The following is a 22583-nucleotide window of genomic DNA, read 5'->3' as shown; positions in this document are numbered from 1 at the left end:
AGATCCTTCCCATTTTCAACTTCTGGTTCTCCTCAAAGCCTTAAAGCTTTCTTATTGAATTTTTGGATAATTTTCAGTACTAATTGGGCTCTCTCGATTTTTGAAATCAAAAACTAGAAGCTGAAACTGAAACTGAAACTGAAACTGAAAGTAGAGAGATCAAGAAAGAAAAATTTGTTGTTGAATTCATCAAGGTGTGACAGCAAGTTCCAAAATCTAGATATATACTTGGGCAGGTCTAATTATTTTTGGTTATTGATATAGATAGAAACGATAATGTTTTCTCAAAGACCATTTTTACCTACTGGGGCTGCAATACCTGTACCTTCTTCCAACAGTGGTAGTAATAATAACAGTACTATCAATTTGAGTGGCAGCAATAGTGGTAATACTAGTAATAGTAATAATAATAATAACTCTCATAATAGTGGAAGTGGCAATCATACTAATTATTTCACTTCACATCAACATTCTGTTAACTCAAATTCTAATACGAATACAAATACGGTTACAAATTCAAATTCCAGTTCAACGACTACTACAAATACAACAACTACAAGCACGACTACAAGGAGAAGAGGTTCAAGTTTAAACATGCTGTTAAATACTTTTGGAATAAGACAAACCTCTCACGGTAATAATAATTCAAATTCTGATTTAACTCGTACATCGGCAAATTCTAATGATAATAGTTCGAATACCAATAATAGTAATAGTAATAGTAATAATAATAATAATAATAATAATAATAATAACACTAGTAGAAATGAAAATGACTCTTCACGATCAAATTTGTTGAATAGTGCTTCCTTATCTGCAGCTACTACTGGAAATAACGATTTTTACCAACTACCAATTTCTTTATCATTAACTGGCCCAAATGAAAATATTAACATTTCATATACTGAAAATTCAAATAATGATAACTCAAATAATGCTAATGCAAATATCTTGGGTGTATTTTCCACTTCCCCATTGGGTATCTCAAATTCTGGCATCAATAATTCGACCTCCAGCAATATTAATAACAATAATAATAGTAATTCTGCAAACTTTTCAACAAGTAATTTAAATCATCACGACTCTTCTATTAATGATATTAATTTGGATAGTAGCAATGCTCTAAGAAACTTACGTCATTATATATATGCGGCTGATCAACAAAATCCTGATGCTTTATTAGATTTAGATTTACCTAGAACTGGTCGTTCTCCAGAAGAAGTTGATGCAGAATCAATAAAACAAAGAAAGGATAAAAACGGTTTGTTCAGCATCAGATTAACACCTTTTATCGACAATTCTACTTCATCAAATCCAGGTCTATTTTTTGATCCTGTTATTAGAACCGCTGGTCCAGGTTCTCAGCTTGTTATTGGTCGTTATACAGAACGTGTCAGGGAAGCTATCTCGAAAATTCCTGAACAATATCATCCTGTGGTTTTTAAATCTAAAGTCGTCTCAAGAACTCATGGTTGCTTTAAAGTAGATTCGCAAGGAAATTGGTACATTAAAGATGTAAAATCATCAAGTGGTACATTCTTAAATCACCAAAGATTAGCACCAGCAGCAACATTATCAAAGGATACCTTATTACAAGATGGTGATATTTTACAATTAGGCATGGACTTCCGTGGAGGCACTGAAGAAATTTATCGTTGTGTTAAAATGAGAGTCGAATTAAATAAATCTTGGAAAAGAAGGGCAAATGCGTTCAATAAGGAAGCCTTACAGAGAATTAGAAATTTACAAAAGTTAACTGTAGGTTTAGAGGAAGAAGATTGTTCAATCTGTCTATCAGCAATCAAACCTTGCCAAGCTATATTTATTTCACCATGTTCTCACAGCTGGCATTTTCATTGTATAAGAAGGTTGGTTATGATGTCGTACCCACAATTTGTATGTCCAAACTGTAGATCTAGTTGTGACTTGGAAGCTTCGTTAGAGAGTAGCAGTGAATCCGAAAGTGATGACGATGACGGCGATGAAGATGATGATATTGATATGGATGATGAAGATGCAGAAGGTACAGAATGACTATTATAATCTGATCTTAGAAATCTAAAAAGCGTTTATTGCATATTTTTTTATGAATTTAAGATTTCGGTTACCTAAAATACAATATAAGAAATTTTCAAACAGTTGATGACCAGCATTACTAGGCCACGATTATACGTCATATCTTATAGTCTTAGATCAATAATTTGGAAATTCTTACAATCGATTACTAATGATACATTTAAAACCTATAACATTGAAAAATAAAAAAAAAGCATATTTTACATACGGAATTTGTTAATAAATTTCTAGTCCAGTCATATGTATTTCATATAAATTTCTCATAATGATATATTTGTAAAAGTATTGGCAATTACATTTTATTTTGGATGATTGATACATAAAGTATGTTATTTGTACACAGTACATAATATCGCATATATTTACAATCACAATCCTGAAATTATATATATATATCTATTCTATTGTCATTAACCATGTCGTATATTACTCTCTGAGTCCCTGAATGCTACTTTGATAATAGCCTTATCAATACTTGCTGGATTTGTTGTATACCATCGGCATGCTTATAATAATCATGACCACCATCAAATATTTTCCATTCCCTTGTGTTTTTTGATATTTTCGTCAATTCTCTCTGCCAATTAGCCCAAGAGGGTGATTTCTGAACCATTGTTTTGGAACTCACTACGCTCAACTTGGCATTTTCTAATGTTTCTCTACTATTTATTACGTCCCTAAAGCTCAAAACAGTACTGGTAATACTTTCTAGGAATTTATTTCTTATGAACTTCCCCTGGTACTTCATATCACTTCCAGTGATACGATCTATGGAGCCTCTTCTATTAAAAATCCAAGATTTTTGTAGGCTTAACCCTAAAGTGGAAAGCAACCCGTTCTTAAATAGTCTAAATTCCCTATGCCAATCTTGAAAATAAATTGATGTATTATTATTATTATCAGCGTTTACCTCTAGAAATGGAGAATCCTCCGTAATGAGATCTGGATATTTCTCACGAAGTAATAGATGTTCTGTCCATGAATCTATCAATAAAATTCCAGAAACTCTATCGATGTTCTTTGCTGAAAATACTTGAGAAAATAATCCACCAATATCATAACCTATAGTGATAAATGGACCTGTAATTTTTGCATCTTCTAGTAAGGCATATGATAATGCGTCAGCTACGAGAGATATAGATAAAGGCGCCGGTGGTGAACCACTTAATCCATAACCAGGTCTGTCATAAGTACAGTATCTCTCGACCTCATTTAATTGGTATAAATCATGGATCCAATTTGTAGACGTATATCCTGTATCGTAACCACCATGCTCATATAAAACAACCGGTTGAAGAGCTGTGTCGTTATTAAAAACATCGCCATAACATTTAATGTGTAATTTATAGGAGTGTGCCTCATCAATCCAATGGAATGACTCATAAGATTCTTCTGAGTTTTTTATATTGGTAATATTTTTCGTTAAAACACTTATATCCCAAGCATATAGCATTGTATTCAAAGTAAAAAGTGCAATAAAAACTACTAGAAGAATTTTTATTAAATTTCTCAACCCTATATATAGCCATTCGGTTAAAGTATGAGATTGCATGCTTCTAACAAATGAGAGCCTCTGTATACTTAAGGGTTCGTTACTTTCAAAAGAACCTAATGAAATTCCTATTAAGTCGTCGTCGTCGTCAGAGGCGCATTCCTTCAAAACCTGTCTATTAAAGTGTAATAAGTACCACTCAAAAACTATTCCAATAAGAAAAGAAGTACCTGCCCAAACTATTGGTAGAATATTCAATAAACCAACTCTGTTGTTGATATATCTATTACAGCATATGATTAATAAATTTATCCCTGATAAAATAAATAGAACCATATTTAATTTTAAATCCAAAGATGAGTAAAACCCTAATCTATTGAATACCAACGTTGAATAATTTGCAACAGTGGAAACCAATATCAATACAATTTCATTAAAACTATTATCACCATCTTTAAATCCAATTAAAGAATCTAAGCCAAAGAAAAAATCTGATATCAAGGTAATAATAAACCATACGATACTAATCACAAGGGATATACCTGAAATCCATCTTATTACTCTAATAAATGACTTATAACTCCTTAAAATCTTTAACAAGTTGAATTGTAAGTTTTCATTACTTCTACCAATTGGTTGTTGACTTGACCTTGAAATACTATCATTATTACTCTGATGACTATTGTTACCACCAATAACCCTGGTAGGATGACTTCTTGCAGCAACTTTCGATGAACCTAATAAAGGTTGTGCTTCATTTCCATCAGTATTTGTAGCACTAGCTTTCATGATTCCAGTGTTTGATTGTTTTTGGTCAGCAGAAGTTACCGACTCATTATTTGCTTCTGACATTGTTCTACTACTATGAGGAGTAATCTTTATTAAGGGAAAAAACGTACCTTAATAACCATACAATTGAAATATCCGTTCAGCAGCCAACTCTACAATACCATGAGCTCTATGTAGTCTAGATATTCAACTGATATTCATCCATTAGGACATTTTCATTAAACTAATCACGTTAAATGGAAGCCAATTGGTTTTTAAAATGGTTAAAATTCATTTATGGTGATAAATTTTGATATCATCGCTGAATGTCAGTATTAGATACAATTACAATAAAAAAATCGGCTGGAACATTGTACAAGTATATTGTATATTAACCATAAGGATTGATGTTATATAATGAATATATATGTATGTATTTGATTGAATCACTCAGTGATAAATCTCTTTATTTACAAATTGAAGAATTTCCTCTTCTTCCACCTTCTTATCGTGTTGAATAATGATCGCTTGATTTTTAATGGAATGATATATATTAATGAATATTATTAGGCTGATTTGGTATCACTATTGTGAACTACTTAATTAATCGTGGTTCTTCTTCTTTTGAAACGAATATGACAGAAATTTATTTCCATCGTTCAACAATGAATTTAAATTGGTTCCAATTAATAATTTTTGCTCATTTGGATTCAACGTTGTTATTTTATCGATAGTTGATTTTAAATATTCGATCTCTTTATCGATCATTCTTTTGAATTCGATTTTCTGGGTCTCCCATTTGTTACGTACCTGTAGTTTTTGTTCATTTGAAATGTCATTATTCCAGACTTGTTTGCATTCTTTACACATTTTATCAAATCTTCTTGCAAAATCAATTATTGGTTTTATATTTGATGTTGATTGATTATTTCCCTTTTCCAATTTAATGGAACTACTAACGGTTCTTTTGAAAAAAATCTTGTTGTTATTGCTTCTTGATTTCATTGGTTTTAAGGTTTTGTTCTTCATAGTTATTTCACTTTTAGAATTTTCTTCCCTCCATGCTAAATCAAACTTTTCTTTATATTTGCTTCTGAATAACATATATGGACTTATTGCTGGTGTTGGGATTTCCATTATTTTAGCCAATTCGATTTCATTAAGATTAGAATAATCAATTTTTAAAACATGGAAATATAAGGCAGCATATAATCTTCTTCTTGTAGTAGAGAGGGTATTCCATTCGTCACGGATAAATCTTCTGAAATGGGTATTCTTATCTACAAAGCTTAATATTTCTTGCTTAGTAGAATAAGAATTTCTCAACAAATCATGCATTTGAACCTGATAATAAAATTGGAAAGCGGTAGAAGGTATTCTTAATTTTGGTTTTAAATAGCTTTTCTGCGAAAATATAATTGAATCATTCAATTGAGCTTTTAAAGATAAAGAAATCTTCATTATCACTGATTGTTGATCCTTCCTTGTTTTATCTCTATCTTTATATATCTCTTGTCCTTCAATTCTTTTTTTAAGACTAATCTAGAAAGTATTAGGTTTGTATTATTAGTATATAATGTCTCTCTGGCGTCTAGAAACTAGAAGAACCTTTAACACGCCAAATAGATCCCACAATTTATTCACAAAAAGTTCAATTGGATATATCTCAAGGGTTGATCCTGTTAATCAAGTATGAACCACTGCTCAGAAAGATAGATCTTGATCTATGTTTCTTATACTTATAGTGTGGTTGTGTTGATACACGTTAAAAAAATTAAAATTAATTATTATTCGTGTTTCGTGTTATTTACTAACAATAGAACGAAATTGATTTGAAACTCGATGAGATGATTAATTACATGATATAATTCCACTGTGTGTCATTATTATACTTCTGTTTATAAATAGGATCATTTTAGCAATTGAGTATATAAAAGTTTGATTGCAATTAATAATAATTACAATCATTATAATAATCATAAATAGTCATAACCATGGTATTAAGTTGTAAAAAGTAAATATGAATATAATAAAATGAAATAATTTGGTAATGATATAAAAATTATATATATTTATTATGACAAAATTCAAACACTTATTTTAAGTGTTGGTAATGAGTGAATGTAAATTTAAATTATATCCATTTAATGCAGTAGTAGCAAAACGAAGGAACTAATTGATTAGAATAAAATGACAATTAAAAGAAAATATAATGGTAAAAATGAATAAAGTGAGATAATCAATAATGTACTTGTTTTCTATTAACTTCTTCAGATGCTAATGATGAGAATATATGTTCATATTCTTTTTTGAAAGATCAATAAAATGTAATTAGATGTATTGTTAACAGTGTATTTTTTTTTTCTATAATGAAACAATAATAATTAAATTGCTACAAATGTGCAATATTTTTAATTATTTTAATAATATTTGGGTTTATTTTTCAATGTCTAAGGTACCATCTTTCTTTTTACCTCTGCTAGGATGTGAATATATGGTTCTGAAATATTTTAATGTTTCCGAATCTTCTTTAGATAAGTATTCTTTGGACTCCTCCTTATTAAAGGAATCTGAAAGCCTCAAAATAGTTTCATAATGGAACTTATTTTGATGAACTTTCATGTTACCCAATTGTGTGAATTTTTTATTGCAACCATCAACTTTACAGATATATGGTTTCAATTTTTTATGGGTTATAACATGGGCTGTCAAATTACCCTTTCTGGAGAATCTCTTGTTGCAGATGTGGCATTCATACGGTCTTTCACCTGTATGCAATCTTTGATGTGTATTCAAATTACCCGTCTGACTGAATCGTTTATCACAATAAGCACATTTATGTTGCCTTTTATCGACTACTTCTTCCATTAATTCTTGTTTAGGTACTAACAGATCAAAACCACTATTTTCAGAGTTAGTTAAACTGGAATCTAAAGAACTGAATTTTCCAAATCCTCCTATTAAAGATTGCCTACTTTCTTCTGATGTGCTGAGACTAAAAGAACTGTCACTCTCACCTGCCTGTGTTCCCATATTATTTTTATAAATTTGGGAAACATTAGAGTCATTTCTCTTCAAATAATCTAAAGATATTAGGTTGACGCCATTAGAACCTTGAGTGTCATCTGTTCTTTTCTGAATATTCATTAGTAATTTATTAACAACACTAGGATTTGAAGGTTGCTTATTAGAATACTCTAAATTAGGGTGCGTTGGAGATATATCACCTTCTTGAGAAGATGAGATAACAATTGGATATTGCCTATTGATTTCTTTTTCAAAGTCAAAATTCCAATCAAGTAATTTATCATTTTTCAAAACCTTATCTAGGTTTACTATAAAATTAACATCATTTTTTGCCATATTGTTATTATTTAGTGCCAATAGAGGTTCATTCTCACTTGAATTGGTTGGAGATTCTTTCTTTATACTAGTTTCTAAACACTTAACATTCTTTCTTTGAGCATCATTGTTTGAAGAAAATTCTCTTCTAGTATCAATATTAGGCCATACCTTTTGACCTGAGAAAGTTGAAGTTAATGGATATAGAACTTCATTGTTTTCCCAACTGCTAGATATATTTACCTTATTTGAGGAATCATCTGAATAAAGACTATCACTTCCTTTATAATCTTGACCCCCCTTAATGGCATTATCTTGTTGGATATTCAGTATTGGTGAACCAGATGAATCTCTTTTATCCATGTTCTCAAAAAAATTGAACATTGGAAAAAAAGAATTTAATTCATCCAATTCATTGACACCCGGAGATCTCTCACCTAACTCAATTGAACTGGTTTCTTCATTTTTAATAAAATAAATCTTATTGATACTGATCTCACTAAAATCATCTTCTTGATCTTGTTCTGTTGACTGTTGTATATAATTGTTGTAGCTACTTAACTGTAAAGGAACATTAATAAAATTGTTTCTTTTAATTTCTGACATTTTTCTTGACTTTTTGTTCATATCAATTTTTAAAACTGCGTAATGTATGTTGAATATATTAAATGTTAACGACGTAATTTACTTAAAGGTCACAATTTGGATAACAAAATTACCAACTTTGAAATGTTAAAATTAATGTTACGAATTATTTTGGATTAAATTCTTTATGATATTTGTATGGCTTATTAATATTTTCATCAAAGTATTATTAGTTGTATTCATCAATATTAACTAAAAAGTATATTAAAAATAATAGTGTTAATATTAAAATGGAAATTAGATGAAACATTAATTAAGATACCATCCATATATATATATATATGTATATATATATCTATTTGTCTATATTTATGAATCTTTATATGTATGGGAGTGGGAGTCTGGCCGAATTACTAGACATAGATGACTAGCATGACTAACCACATTAAACTTAATTAGTAAATGCTTCTTTGGATATTTAGACTAGTAGACACGAGTATTGAATCATGTATTTCTTTGAATTTTGAACAATAAGAGTATTAAAGACACTAAGTAGAGACTTAAGAGGATATTACTAAAGCACATAAGTGCCCTTGTCGGTTAAGTCACTTAGTTTCTGGAGTATTTCATACAAGAAATTTCTGCATAGGCGAATATTAATCCGATCGATCGTATCTGTTATCCTAATTGGTAACAATATACTCAGAACTATGCAGATGTAGTCTAACTGAAAGTTAATTGAGAACTTAAAAAGGGTCAAGAATAAATTAAAATGCTCCTAATTATTTATGAAATAACTAACCCATTACAAAAATATAAAGTAATATCTACTGCTAGTGTTATTTCTCAAATAAGTGTTACTTGGGGCAATGAAACACAAACTCCATCCATGCTGTATGGAATTATTGAAAGAAAAAACGTTGAAGCAATCTTAGCAACATCTATCAATGAGGTTGAACTGTACAGAATGAAAACGGTAAGAAAAGTTGTCATTTTGGCCAAGTGTAATAATAATATGTAATATTTTATTAATCACTTAAAAATAAACTTCATGAATAATTAAAGAAAAAAACTGACATTAAAGGTTACATAAGGTCGAAGCTGAATGGTATGTTAAGTAAATTGAAGGAAAATAAAATATTGTATAATACCATTGAGATGATTACTATAAGATATTGCGGCTGTCATTTGAGAGAAATGACGTTAAATTACAAAAGGAGAAACCTAACTTGGTCTACCAGAAACATACATAAATTAACAGCAACTTGATGCTGTTCAAAACTAGTGCGTGAAATATATCACAAGAAAATAAAATAGCATAATTCCCTCTGATACTCGTAGTTCCTCGACATCCCCACAGACAACCAAGAGAACAATCAGAATAAATACGAAGCCTGCGTGTGTGTGTTTAATCTGTCTCGCTCTCTCTAACTTGTACAGGTAAGAAACTAATAACGCCAATGCATTGGCATACGACAGTTATTCGGTAGACAATGCTAAGGAAAGGAGTGCATGCCTGTATATAGAGAGAGAAACAATAATCAAATAACAGTGCTAGTGGAAATGGCTATTTGTTTGGTACTGTCACAACTTCTTAACCCAACACTTCTGAGTGTGTGGCGATGACAAGGGAAGAGTAAGGCTGAGAAAGACGAATAGAGAGCTAATTGGCAACCTAGAGTTAAGAATCATTTTAGTAATTGGAAAACTAATATAATAGGTGTTCGTCATCGTTTGAAATCAAAAATGCCTTAGGGAGTTTTTCTGTCGTGAAAATAACTCTACCTGGGGGGTGTTTCGAACCCATATAGGAAAGAGAACAAAAAGAAATACAACAAAAAAAGACGATAATTCTGCCAACTTTTACAGAAAGAATATTCTTTGAAGGGAGAAGGGGGTGGTGGTGGTGGAAGGTTAGCTCAACATAGGTCCGTTTGGGGTTGGTATTGATGATAGAAAGAATAATGCTTGAAGAGAAAACGGTGTACATAGCACATATATATTTTATATTTTATTGTATTATATTACGAAGCTTGCTTTAAAAAAAACCTTCGCTGCTCTTGGAATGCTTCATATGTTTGCTTGAGCACTACTTGTTCTTTCGAACTTTTTGCAGAAGTATCGGTGCTTACAAACCGCAAATACGTCATTAGGGATTGCTTTCCGGCATTGAATCCCGTCAGTGGATGAAGGAAGGGGAAGGGGATTCAAACCTTGAGAAGTACACTGACACAAAAATTAAAGAAAAAAAGTTAGAGATCTAGAAAACATTTTTAGTAAAAAAAAAGAAATAAACGAAACAATAATGTAATTGCGTGTAATATTTTTTTAATATGTTTTCTTTGTACATTTCTTCGTTCTTTAAAAAATACTGCCACAAAGAAAATTACCAACGATTCTGGCAAGACTTACTTGGAGAATTTTTTTTGTTTCAATTGGGAGAATAAACCGCAGAAGGCACGGCCGTCATCCAGTATCCTATCTAAGGAAGCGCGTGGACTTTCTCATCTTCTAATGTTTTTTTCTTTCTCTTCTCTCCCGCCCTTTAGTTTGCTTTTTATTTATTTTTCTATTAAGTTCACCCGATGACGGAGGGGTAAGGTTGAAGCGCGAGTTCCATGAATACGCCTGCCAACTTTCTCTGGTGGAACCGGGAGTCGGCTTTTTTTTCGCTTCTCAGTGCTCGACGCAGGGAGCGGCTACCAACGGTCTATAACGCCTATTTCCTTCTCCTTTTTGGCAGAACTTTCTTTCCTTGCAGGAAGAAGAATCTCCTATCCTGGACGATGGGGGGAATCAATTTTTTATATTTAGCTAATTCACCATCACTTGACTAATAAATTACATTACTAGTGAGAAATATCTGTAACCTCAACTTTTTGTCCTGATACCGTCACTGCTTTTACTTTCAACATCGTTACCTAATTATACTTGCCAAGAGTTTTTTTTTAACATTTGATAGAGATATTCTGCTTTAAACTAATGATAAGTCAAGATACGCCGGTGTAAGGCTATCGTTCGCATAAGTTAGCACAGAATCAGCTCCAGATATTGGTTTTTGATACAATGGAATTTTGAGATTCCTTCTTGTTACAAAAGATACAAAATTTTGGTTTAGTATGGAAACCTAAATTTAGAATACCGAAGTCTCTCCTATAAGTCCTTAGTTCGCTTTATTTCTCAATAAAATGGTAACTTCTTGTTACTCTTACTATTCCTATATGTAAGTTTGCGTAGTCTTTCTCACGAATTGTTAACCAAGGATTACGTTATTAATAGTTTATTAATTAATCTGGTAGTGAAACCGGTCAAACAATAACTATGAGTTGACAGTACACATTTTAACATTAGTCGAGTCATGTTTGGTTCGTTAAATGAATATGTTAGCATTTGCTAATACTTTTTCTTATTCTTTTTGATTAAAGTTATCTATTTCTTATTAATTTTTAGTCTATATAATAATATACTATTGATTCATTATTATGATTCAAAAATAATTTTTGATTGCCCCCATCCATCATTTATTAATTCAGTGTTCAAGAATTCATTATTAGATGACTAAAATAAATGATTATGAATAATAAAAAATTAAACTATAGTTGTTAAGATTAAGTTTAGGACATTATCTTCGGTTATGGACGGTAAAGGTACATGACTAGTCACAAAATGTGTGATATATGCTTTGACCTGTAACTGATCATGGTATGACATGTACAGAAGTTCATTGGCATTTTTAAAAAACAGCTCTTCAGAACAGTTTGTTATGTAATCTGATCTAAGGATATCCAAAAATGTCAAGATTCAGTTTAATGCATAATGATGATTCTATACAGCAAAAATGTAAAGCAGCCTTAAAATAGTACATGAGCTCAAATTTGTTAATGAACCTACAGAGATTTTTTCTAAAGACTCAATACAATTTACAATTGCAAAGTTTAATTGAAACCTTTAATTTTGTACTCTTGTCCCTTACGTTTGTAAATGACGTATGCTGATGTGTTTCTTTTAAAGTTTCCCCAAAAATATAATGGAAGGATTTCCTGATTAATTTTGAGATGAGCCAGAATTCTCAAATGAAAATATTTTTTTTCTTACCTTCTGTTATCTTGCTTATTTGATATATGACGTGATTGATATCTTAATGATTCCAGTTATAGCGCCAGCAAATTCCGGTTTTACATTTTGCCAGATGACATTGTCGGTTGAAATAGAGGTTTTGATGATCGTTGTAATGAACCCCAAATATTCATTTCAATTGTTCATTTTGTTGTATTTGAATCAATTAAATCTCAGATTCATGACATTAGTGACTATGGATTAGTCACCGTGGACATTGTCCGGCTAATTGATGTGATCACCAATGGAATCGATATGATTAGTTATGCAAAATTCTATAAAGATGACTAAGACAGAAATAGCACCGTTCTCATATAGAGGTTATGGCTTCTAATTATACATAATGGTGAAATAATGCTAGGACGATGCCAATAAAGAAGTATCGATTGAATATGGCTTGAATGAGAAATAGTTAATAGAATTAAAAGCATTGGATTAAAGTTAATAGATAACTTGGATATAGTATAAATCTTAGTAACAATAATAATAATATATAGAAAGAGATATAGATATAGATATAGTATACAAACTAAACCACCATTGATGATGTGGGAAGAGTATTCATGAATTGAAGATGCATCAAATTTGTTAGAATTATATTAAGAAGGCAATACAATACCAATTGAATTGAATTAAATTGAATGATAATAAAATTCAGAACAAAAGAATAAATAAAAAAGTAGCAGTTATGAAAAGACAATTATGGTTAACTAACAAATTATGATAACTTATTTGTTGTTAGCGATGTAATAAGCAACAGCGAAAAACAAAGCAGCAATAATCATAACCAAGTTAGCATTACCTTGCCAAGCTTCTTCACTTGTAGTAGAGGAAGCAGAAACAACTTCAACAGGTTTGCTTGTCTTGTCTAAATCACCAATGTATAATTTTTTCAAAATTTTTAAAGCTTCATCAGAATGACCAATGTCTTCGAATGATTCAGTAGCATCTTGACCAGCTAAATCCAAAATAATTTCATCACCACCTGGATGTTCATCTAAGAATTTAGTAGTATCGTAAACTTTACCATCGATGACAATCCAACAAGATTCAGTGGTGTTGTGTTCAGCAATTTCTTGATAAGTATAAACCTTGGACATTTTTTTCCTTCGTGAATTTAAACAATGTTTGTAGATGTGCTATATTAATTGAATTGACAATTGATATTGGTATGCTATAAACAAACAAGGATATAAACAGAAACTACAAACGACAAAAAAAATCAATAATTTCGAAACCTTGTAAGAATATACAAAAAAAAAACACTGCTTATATATATGATCTTGAGCAAGAGTTGTTCTATAGAGATCGTGAAAGAAAATTTTGATAACGTCTATCTACCTGCAAGAACAGTACCAGTAGTAGTATAATACACAATCAAAATCGAGATCGAAATCGAAACCAAAACCAAATCCAGGTTAAAGTCTAAAGTCAAAGTCTAAGTCAAAATCAAAATCAAAATCAAAATCAAAATTACAAGTCAAAAGTCAAAGTCTATAAAACTGAAGAACTAAAGAACTGACGATGAGCTGGATGGGACAACAACGATAGAGGATATAGTTTATGCAGTACAGTGGCAGCAAGCATATATGAACTCGATATTCTTCTTCACCTGTTACAGCACTGTAACGTTACGTAACGATGGTGTTGAACTAGTAATAGTAAAAGTAAAAGTAAAAGTAAAAGCAATAGTAATAGTAATAGTAATAGCAATAGCAGAAACTGTATGCAGTTCAAGAAATAGAAACAGAAACAAGTACAACAACAACAGTTACAAGTACAAGAAACGAAAAAAAAATTTTTTTCATCAAGTTCATCACCAATTCGTTAGAGCAAGAGTGTCAAATTGCTTCTAAACGGGGGAGGAAAACCTGTTAAGTTAATTGTAGGATAACTAGTTTGTTTAGTAGCACTGGACAACTTCTAATGGATCATTACATCGGATATCTCGTTTATATAACAGATTACCTATCCATTGATTGATTTTGGTATCTCTAAAGCGATGTTTCCCAGTATCGTAAACTACATCTATCTTTTTAATTGAGTTAGAAACTATCATTGATACGTGCTCTGTTAAATATTTGGATCTAGTTGTAGCTGTACTTGTAGCTGCACTTGTCGTTGTAGTTGTAGTTGCAGCTGTAGATGTTGTCTAATTTAGCTTACTAATTCTATAAATTTAGTTGGATATCTCTTAGAGATACATTCAAGAAGGTGTTTGTTTTATCTTTTTGGTTTAGAAAAATTTTTATCGTTTACTGGCTGATTGATTAGGCAGTAGTTGTGTTTGTTGTTGTAGATTAGTATTGTTAGAGAGCTTGGATTCTTATTTTATACCAACACAACCGAAATATCCATATAGTTTTCTTGTCTACTGAAACACTTGTTTTATAACTTGTTGCCGTTGACACTACCGAGAGAACCGTAACTGTCACGTTTCATATTGCCCTTGACCTTGATTCCTGACCTTTCTTGACGTTATCCTTGGTTATGGTTGTGTCAATGGAATAATAATCCCTCTAACAAGATTTCTATCGATCTATTCCATTCTCGTCTAGTTTGGGGTCCTTTCCTAGGCATTTCATCGGATTCCCCTGCGTGCTACTTCATTTCCTATAAACTGTTCGTTAATTTCTATCTAACTATCTATCTATCCATCTATCCATCTATCTATCTATCTATTCCATAATTATTAGAAGTAAAGTTCATATTATATTATTACAGAAGAAGATATATCTAATTTGGATATTAATCGGGTCAATGTCCTATTCAATGGTAATCCAACGACATTATAATAATCTCCTTCAATGCCTCTAATCATGGCTCCACTTATCTCTTGAATTTTAAATCCACCTGCTACCTCTAATCCATCTTCACTTCCAACATAATCCTCAATTAGTTCTAATGGCGTGTTCTTGTCGAAATATATCTTTGTCTCTTCATAAAATGGTTCAAAATCATATCTATCTGCATCAATCCATTTAACTATATTAACACTAGTTACAACTTTAATGTATTCTTCTTCATAACAAAACTTTTTAAGATTTTTCAATTGAACTTCTTTCTCTTGAGGTTTCTCGTATATTTTGTTTTTAGTATCAATAATCACTGTATCTGCACATACAATTAGCTTTTTCTTATTAACCTCGTCAGACTTGTTCTTTAACGATCTAACAATACTCTCAGCTTTACCATATGAAGTATCACAGACATATCGAATTGGATCGTTAACATAATTACTCTTGTCTAAATCCTCTTCAAAATCAGGTTTCATCACTTTTAAGTCCTTAATCCCAATAACATCATGCAATATTTCATACCTCCTAGGTGATGAACTGGCTAATATAACCTCGTATTCTGAGCATATTCTATTAATCAAATTCGAGTTGGACATCTCTTTATTTTATTCCAAAGAAATCGTTTCTCTTATGATGCACTCACCTCTGTTGTTTCGTCGACAGGTGTAATCAGGATTATTGGAACTATATATATATATATATATAGCTATGGACTAAGAAACAGTTGATTAGGCAACACTCTTGCCTGCAAGAAGAATCAACTTAATGGGTTCTCGTTAATTTAAGATTGGTTTATTTAGTGAATTAAATTGTTAAAACTGCATCTTTACCAATAAGGAAGTCATTGAAAACGGGTTGGAAATCTCATCCCAAGAGATCATTTGAACTAGTAGCAACTACATCTATCTCTTCACATTTAACTTCAATTCGATACCTTTTAATATCTTTAATCAATTATCTGAGAGTAGTAATTTTATTTTCCTATTCAATCCAATATCAAATCAAGAAATGTAAACTATTTTTAATTAATTATTTAATGAATTTTGTATATGTCTTGAACTTGCGCAGAGAGTAAGTAATATAACTCAATTCAGTTTGTAGACTTTAATTTGATTACTTTGTATTTAACTAATATGAACTCGCATTTTCAAAATGGTAGTTCTCTATCTCTGATCCTCCCTTTCTCTCTTGATTTTTCATTCTACATTGGCTTAACTTCATTTAAAATGATTCTATCTGTTATTCTATAGATCTTTTCGCTAGGAGCTTCTTGTTTTACTTCTTCTTCTTCATCATCATCTTCTTCTTCACCATCAGTTTCATCAGTCTCTTGTTCTTCATCGTTGTCTTCTTCTTCTTCTTCCCTATTAGAATTCTTCTTTGTTTTATCATGTTTCACTTGATTTATTGGTGATAAACTTATATTTTCTTCATCGATATTTTTCTTGGTTAGTGAAGCATTTGGAAATGCTAGTTCAGTTCCTACTAACTTACGCCAGTCCCCCTGATAAATTTTATCACCAATTTTGAACAATGGTTGTTCAGTTTCTAATCCCGAAAATTGCAAATTTTCAGATCTAATAATTTCAGTTTTTTCTCTATAATTATGACTTGGAATATCAACACTAACATAAATAGTTTCATTTTCTTCATTTTCAGCTTCAATTAAACCAGAACTAAGGTTTTTACCAGCTTGCTCAGCAGCTAGTTTTCTTGCTCTAATATCAGCATCTGAACCGGCTTCGAATTTATTTTGGAAATTCCAATTCATTTCTTCACCATTAGTTAAAAATTCAGTATTGCCATTCATGGTCATAGACCAGACTCTTTGATCGAACGGTATACTCTCTGGATCTTCATCTTCATCCTCATTATTTTTGGCCTGAAGTAACTCATATTTATCTAATGAACAACTACCACTCCTTATTATCGTACCATCTTCGTCAATTGACTCCCTACAGCTTTGTAATCTTAATAAACTCATACCTAATGCAATTTTCGTGGCAGCATGTGTTACAATTAGAATTGTTTCAATATTTGGAAATTCAGTCTCAATATTTTGAATAAACATTGGCCAAAATTTTTTACATCTTACAAAAATTTGATCTTCATCTTCACCCTTATTGCTTGGAACAATGGTATCCTTCCAATCTGGACTGATCTTGTTAGGGAATAAGCTATCCAAAACTTCGAAAGGTGCAGGTTCCGGAATAACAGGTCTATCAGGTTTATACCATTCACCAATACCACGATCTAGATAAATCGGTTGTTCCAAATAACTTGCAATTGGATCGGTAGTCTGAATACAACGATAAAATGGTGATGAAAAGATCATCTCGGGCTGATTATCAATAGATAAAATGTAATGTGCCAATTCCTTTGCCTGGTTAATACCATGTTCAGCTAACGGCACATCACTATCCACACCAGTAGGAGGTGGAGGGTATGGACCCTTTGGTAACCAATTCGACCTGTAACCATGTCTAGCAATATAAATAGTTTTGATAGCCATCTTTCCCAATAAATAAATCGATCACAAACTTTTAAAATCAGGATCTAAATTCAAAATCAAATTCAAACTTTTGATAAAATCTCGTTCCTCTTGAACAACGTATCCTGAGTGTAACCCTTAAAATAGACCAATTCAAATCCAGAAAAAAACACAACAACAATAAAGCTAACCACCTTATTCTTAAATTATCTTCTATCAGATGTGTACCCTTCCAATGTCAGCCAGTTTCAACCTTTCTATCTCTTCTTTAAAGCATTCTTCTTATGAACAGTTTCGAATAATTTTTCAAATTTCAGATATTGATATTTATAACTATAAAAAATTCTAGATAAATGATATCATATCAATAGTTGTGATAATGGTAAGAAAGAATACTTAAAGATGTATATTTAAACAATACCAACTACTAGAGCCATTGTTTTTGGAGATTTGGAAAGAGATAGATAAGGTGTATCTGTTGTGTTTGTGCTTATTTGTTTGATTTGCTTGCGATTTTTTATTTTTGATAAGGTTTAAATATAGCCAAATAGTAGTTATTTAACGATGCCTCCAGGAGTTAGTAAGAGAATTAAAACTTTATCAGTTACAAGGCCAATATTATATGGTAACTCTGCTAAAAAATTGGGTTCTGTTAGGCCTCCCAATGCTCCTGTGGAGCATACGCATCTATGGACTATCTTCGTGAAAGGTCCTAAGAATGAAGACTTATCTTATTTTATTAAAAAAGTTGTCTTTAAATTGCATGATACCTATCCAAATCCTATTAGAACAGTTGAGGCACCACCTTTTGAATTGACTGAAACTGGTTGGGGTGAATTCGAAATTAATATTAAGATTTATTTCGCAGATGAAGCAGGAGAAAAGATGTTAAATTTCTATCATCATTTAAGGTTACATCCCTATGAATTAGTAAATAATCAACCTCCTCCTCCACAAGAACCAAATGACGAGATTAGTTCTGTATTTTATGATGAAATTGTATTTAATGAACCTAACGAACAATTTTTTAAAATTTTAATGGGAACTCCAGGTAATCTATTGCCTTCAAATAAAACAGAATCCTGTATATTTTCGAAACAACTTGAACAAGAAGAAATTGATAGAATTAATATAGGTATTGGCAAAGTTGATAAAGAAATTGAGGATCTAAAGTCCAAAATAGCAGAAAAACTGAAAGACTAAATGAATATGAAAATTATTAATATTTACATTCCCATTCAAAATGATGTTTCTTCCATACAATGAAGCTGAAGACTTGTCTGACGACAAAATACGTAGATAGAGAAATGATCTATGTGCGTTAGGTCCAGTTTTGCGTTGATGGAATTACCTTCTGCCGAGAAAGCTATTCATGTGATGCACCCTAATACGATGCTTGGATACTTGGATCCTTTGATATAGTTATTCAACAGCATTAGATGAACTGAGGGATACGTATTGCGCAATATAAACGCACTCACTCACTGTTTTTAATTTCATTTATTCTATCATATGTATATTTTAAATAAAGTATGTAATTTTCTATAAGATATCCTTCTTGGTGTCTCTCTAATTCAAAGAATGTTCATTTCTCTTTTGAATCACCTTTATTCGCTGGTTGTGCTGAAAGTACCTCATTTGAAAACCCTGGTGGTAATGGTCTACTCTTGCTTGGCGATATTGGATTAGTTAAAGATTTCTTTTCAACCTCGGTTTCCTCAGCAGAATAACTGTCGTTGGCTTGGTTACTTAAAGTATCATCGATAATTGTAGCAGGAGGTGGTGGTGGTCTCAGTGAAAGTTTACCCAGATTGTTTTGATTCTTTAATAAAGTTTCTTTGATGGAATCGGTTGAAGGTGACTCTGTTATATCAAACAGTGGTGAACCAGATTGGGAATGATCACTTTCACTAAATGAAACATCAACATCAGATTTAATCTTCGTCAATTTTGGATATAAATCGAGATTATCTGCTTTGAATTTATCCCGTAATTCTCGCATTAATTTGTTCTTTACCTCATCATCAACAAATTTTACTGTTGTTCTATAAGCACCATACACAGGTCTGTGATCGCTGATTAACATAGCAGCATCTGAATATGAAAGTGGAGTAATATTGTCACCTTTATAAACAATTCTATCGGTCCATGAGGGAGTTCTAGCTTTCTCAGATGTGTCATATATATCAGTTCCATTATCGTACTTGTAAGTAGGATTGAACGTTATAGGAGGTTCTTTGAATCCTTCAAATATAATCCCAGTTTTAATTTCTTGTGTTAGCTGGTCGAACTTCAATAAACCTTGAAGATAATTGGGTCTTTGCTTTTCGAGTTCGTACCTTACCAAATCGTTTGCAAGATTTACTCTGTAATTTAAATCACCGAACCAGAAGATAGAATCGTGATTAAAGATAGTTTTGGAACGTGTGAAGACAATATTTCTTATAATATTATTGAAGTTGTTACGACGATCTTCAAGGTTACCATCACCAGCGGCAAAATGGGAGTTGATGAAACAGAATGAAGTTTCCCCATAATTGAATCTTATTGCAACAGCACCTTTGTTACCAGCCATACCACCAAATCCTGTTTTCTTTGATGCACCTTCAACATCTTTAACGTGTTCAGCCTTATCAGCTTTTACAAAAAATAGGATCAGAAGAGAAGTTACTTGTTCGACTCTTAAAAGTAAATATTTGTCACCAAATTGATTTAAGCATTTGTTAACTGCTGTTTCCCAAAATGAGCTTTTTGAGTAATCAGCATTCATTATAGAAGTGGCAGACAACTCGATTACCTCTTGAAAACCCAAAATTACAACATCTGGAACAAATTTATTGCCTATTGGATATAGCCAGCATGATAAATTTGAATCGTCTGTTGAGGCATTCACATTAAATGTTCCTGCCAATACTTGCATCTTATCGGTAGAGGTGTAGCTCATTTCTTTTAATTCCAATTTTTTTTGGATATATTGTGACATTGGATCAAACATTTCCACTGGTTTTTGATTTGGTAATCTCCCCAATAAGAAATCAATGGATTGTTGTTTGCCATTATCAACGAAAGTGTTGACGTATATTCTGCTAACAGACTTTGTAGCATCAGACAATAATCCTGCAAATGACATCTTACCTTTTCTACTAAATGAGGACTTTAATGCATTAGTACCGGTGTAGATTTGAGAAATTTGATCACCATTATCGGCCCACAGAATGTTTAATTTTGTAATAAATTCACTATCATCGATGTTTTCGGTTGGATTTATTAACCTAAATGCCTCTAAAAATGATCTAAAAGAGTAATATGAGATGACCTGCTGTGCTACATTTGTTCTATCTAAACAATCCAAACAATTGGTTCTAAATACACCATTCTGCTCTGATAGAACTTGTTTAGCTTTAACATCATATGAAAAGTAGCCAAAAGACAACATATTTTCAGTAATTAGTGGTATTAATTTTTTAACACCTGAGAATCCTTCCCCAGAGGTTTCCTTATGGAAGTCAAAATTTGTCATAAAGATATCCTGATCTAATGCCAATTTTTTGGAATCTGTTAACTGTTCTTTATATCTTTGAGAAAGGCCAATTTCTGAAGTTTTGTAAGCCAGTAAGTTTACAATATTTACAGATCCATATTTATTGATCAATCTTTCAAAATGTTTATCGAATACAGGCTGAGTAGCTTCTATTGATCTTCTAATTTTGACTTTAGGATTGATCATAGAAGTATCTTGTTCCCAAAAGACAGGAATGCTACCTCTAATTTCTGTAAATGCATAGCAGTACTTCAAAGAGTATAAAATAAATTCAGTCTCTACAAAATTAGCGACGTTTGATTCGTCGTCAACACCTCTGACATTATATCGAGTACCAGCTCGTTTCCAACTCTGTTTAGAGATGATTGTCAATGCGACTTTTGTTTCATGAATTTTTGTTATTATAGTTTCTGCAAATCCACAAATGACAGTAGTTAAAAACCCATCATCGTCCAATATTTCTCTTGGTGCTGAGTCTAGCCCATCCCTAAATTGGATAACTTCCTTCATCATAAAGTAATTCCACATGTACTCTTGTTCATAAGTATCAGAACTTAAAGAATGAGTTCCATAACCTCTGTGTTGTAAAGTTGAGGTCAAATCAAAGTCCGAACTATAGTAAAATGATCCATTGGATAATAATTTACGTAATTCAAAGCATGGATGTCTTGGGATAGCTGCTTGGAGCTCGGCAGAATCTCTATCAAAATCAGTTGGGTAACCATTTTGATCTATTGGTATGTAATCCCAAGTAGAATCATTTAGACAGAAAAAATCAACCCCATGGATCTTATTAATAGTCTCTCCAGGAATTGGTTGAGCAACTTTGGACTTCCCAATAATAGTTCCAATAAATATCAACCCATCGATTTCAATTAGACCTATGAATCCAAAGATTTCATTTGATGATAATTTTTGAAAACCTTGATTTTTAAGTTCCTTCTTTGGAACCAAATCGACGTTACAGACAGTTTTCTGTTTCTCTTTATTAAAAGCTGGCTTAAAAACCAAGGCAAAGGATTCAGATACAATGGCAATCCTTCTTTCACCCTCGGTAGATAGAACAATAATCATTTAGATATATTAAAAATTCAATAATAACAGCAGTTCTTCCCCTACAATGACTTAAACTTGTACTATATTACTAAACCCAAATTAACTGGTTCTTTGCTTCCCCTTGGTAATAAGTAATTTCCTAAAGCTATTTCTCACAGTTTTGTAGTGTAATCTATCCCAGAATAGAACAAGCCTAGAATAAGATATAAATCCTAAATCAATTTGAATCACTAATTCAATCTCAATAACAACTATGGCCAATAAGCTTATATAAGTCTTTATTCAAACGTTGGATAGATCAATTAATTCGAATATTCC

General features: G+C 31.6%; 9 protein-coding genes across 9 annotated transcripts; 2 read left to right on the top strand and 7 right to left on the bottom strand.

Annotated features, from left to right (window-relative positions):
• Window positions 1-276: 276 nt before the first annotated feature.
• On the top strand, window positions 277-2034 carry DMA2 (ubiquitin-conjugating protein DMA2; the record flags this gene model as incomplete). Its single annotated transcript, XM_001644049.1, has 1 exon — window positions 277-2034. The coding sequence occupies one exon, from the start codon at window positions 277-279 to the stop codon at window positions 2032-2034; it is 1758 nt and encodes a 585-aa protein (XP_001644099.1).
• Window positions 2035-2524: 490 nt separating this feature from the next.
• Kpol_505p17 (uncharacterized protein) lies at window positions 2525-4420 on the bottom strand (the record flags this gene model as incomplete). The annotated part of the gene is made up of 1 exon (XM_001644048.1): window positions 2525-4420. One exon carries the CDS (start codon window positions 4418-4420, stop codon window positions 2525-2527), a length of 1896 nt encoding a protein of 631 aa, XP_001644098.1.
• Window positions 4421-4939: 519 nt separating this feature from the next.
• Window positions 4940-5797, bottom strand: CIM1 (mitochondrial HMG-box protein CIM1; the record flags this gene model as incomplete). Its single annotated transcript, XM_001644047.1, has 1 exon — window positions 4940-5797. The coding sequence occupies one exon, from the start codon at window positions 5795-5797 to the stop codon at window positions 4940-4942; it is 858 nt and encodes a 285-aa protein (XP_001644097.1).
• A 975-nt stretch (window positions 5798-6772) lies between these two features.
• Window positions 6773-8305, bottom strand: Kpol_505p15 (uncharacterized protein; the record flags this gene model as incomplete). The annotated part of the gene is made up of 1 exon (XM_001644046.1): window positions 6773-8305. The coding sequence occupies one exon, from the start codon at window positions 8303-8305 to the stop codon at window positions 6773-6775; it is 1533 nt and encodes a 510-aa protein (XP_001644096.1).
• Window positions 8306-13107: 4802 nt separating this feature from the next.
• Window positions 13108-13479, bottom strand: CYB5 (Cyb5p; the record flags this gene model as incomplete). The annotated part of the gene is made up of 1 exon (XM_001644045.1): window positions 13108-13479. One exon carries the CDS (start codon window positions 13477-13479, stop codon window positions 13108-13110), a length of 372 nt encoding a protein of 123 aa, XP_001644095.1.
• A 1610-nt stretch (window positions 13480-15089) lies between these two features.
• Window positions 15090-15773, bottom strand: Kpol_505p13 (nucleotide diphosphatase; the record flags this gene model as incomplete). The annotated part of the gene is made up of 1 exon (XM_001644044.1): window positions 15090-15773. One exon carries the CDS (start codon window positions 15771-15773, stop codon window positions 15090-15092), a length of 684 nt encoding a protein of 227 aa, XP_001644094.1.
• Window positions 15774-16378: 605 nt separating this feature from the next.
• On the bottom strand, window positions 16379-17689 carry Kpol_505p12 (uncharacterized protein; the record flags this gene model as incomplete). Its single annotated transcript, XM_001644043.1, has 1 exon — window positions 16379-17689. One exon carries the CDS (start codon window positions 17687-17689, stop codon window positions 16379-16381), a length of 1311 nt encoding a protein of 436 aa, XP_001644093.1.
• A 543-nt stretch (window positions 17690-18232) lies between these two features.
• YAF9 (YEATS domain-containing protein YAF9) lies at window positions 18233-18871 on the top strand (the record flags this gene model as incomplete). The annotated part of the gene is made up of 1 exon (XM_001644042.1): window positions 18233-18871. The coding sequence occupies one exon, from the start codon at window positions 18233-18235 to the stop codon at window positions 18869-18871; it is 639 nt and encodes a 212-aa protein (XP_001644092.1).
• Window positions 18872-19253: 382 nt separating this feature from the next.
• Kpol_505p10 (uncharacterized protein) lies at window positions 19254-22283 on the bottom strand (the record flags this gene model as incomplete). Its single annotated transcript, XM_001644041.1, has 1 exon — window positions 19254-22283. The coding sequence occupies one exon, from the start codon at window positions 22281-22283 to the stop codon at window positions 19254-19256; it is 3030 nt and encodes a 1009-aa protein (XP_001644091.1).
• Window positions 22284-22583: the final 300 nt, after the last annotated feature.

Source organism: Vanderwaltozyma polyspora, genomic scaffold (assembly GCF_000150035.1).
Source record: "Vanderwaltozyma polyspora DSM 70294 KpolScaffold505 genomic scaffold, whole genome shotgun sequence".
NCBI lineage: Eukaryota > Fungi > Ascomycota > Saccharomycetes > Saccharomycetales > Saccharomycetaceae > Vanderwaltozyma > Vanderwaltozyma polyspora.
The sequence above is the reverse complement of the archived record's forward strand: the minus strand, read 5'-3'. Positions and strand labels throughout refer to the sequence as shown.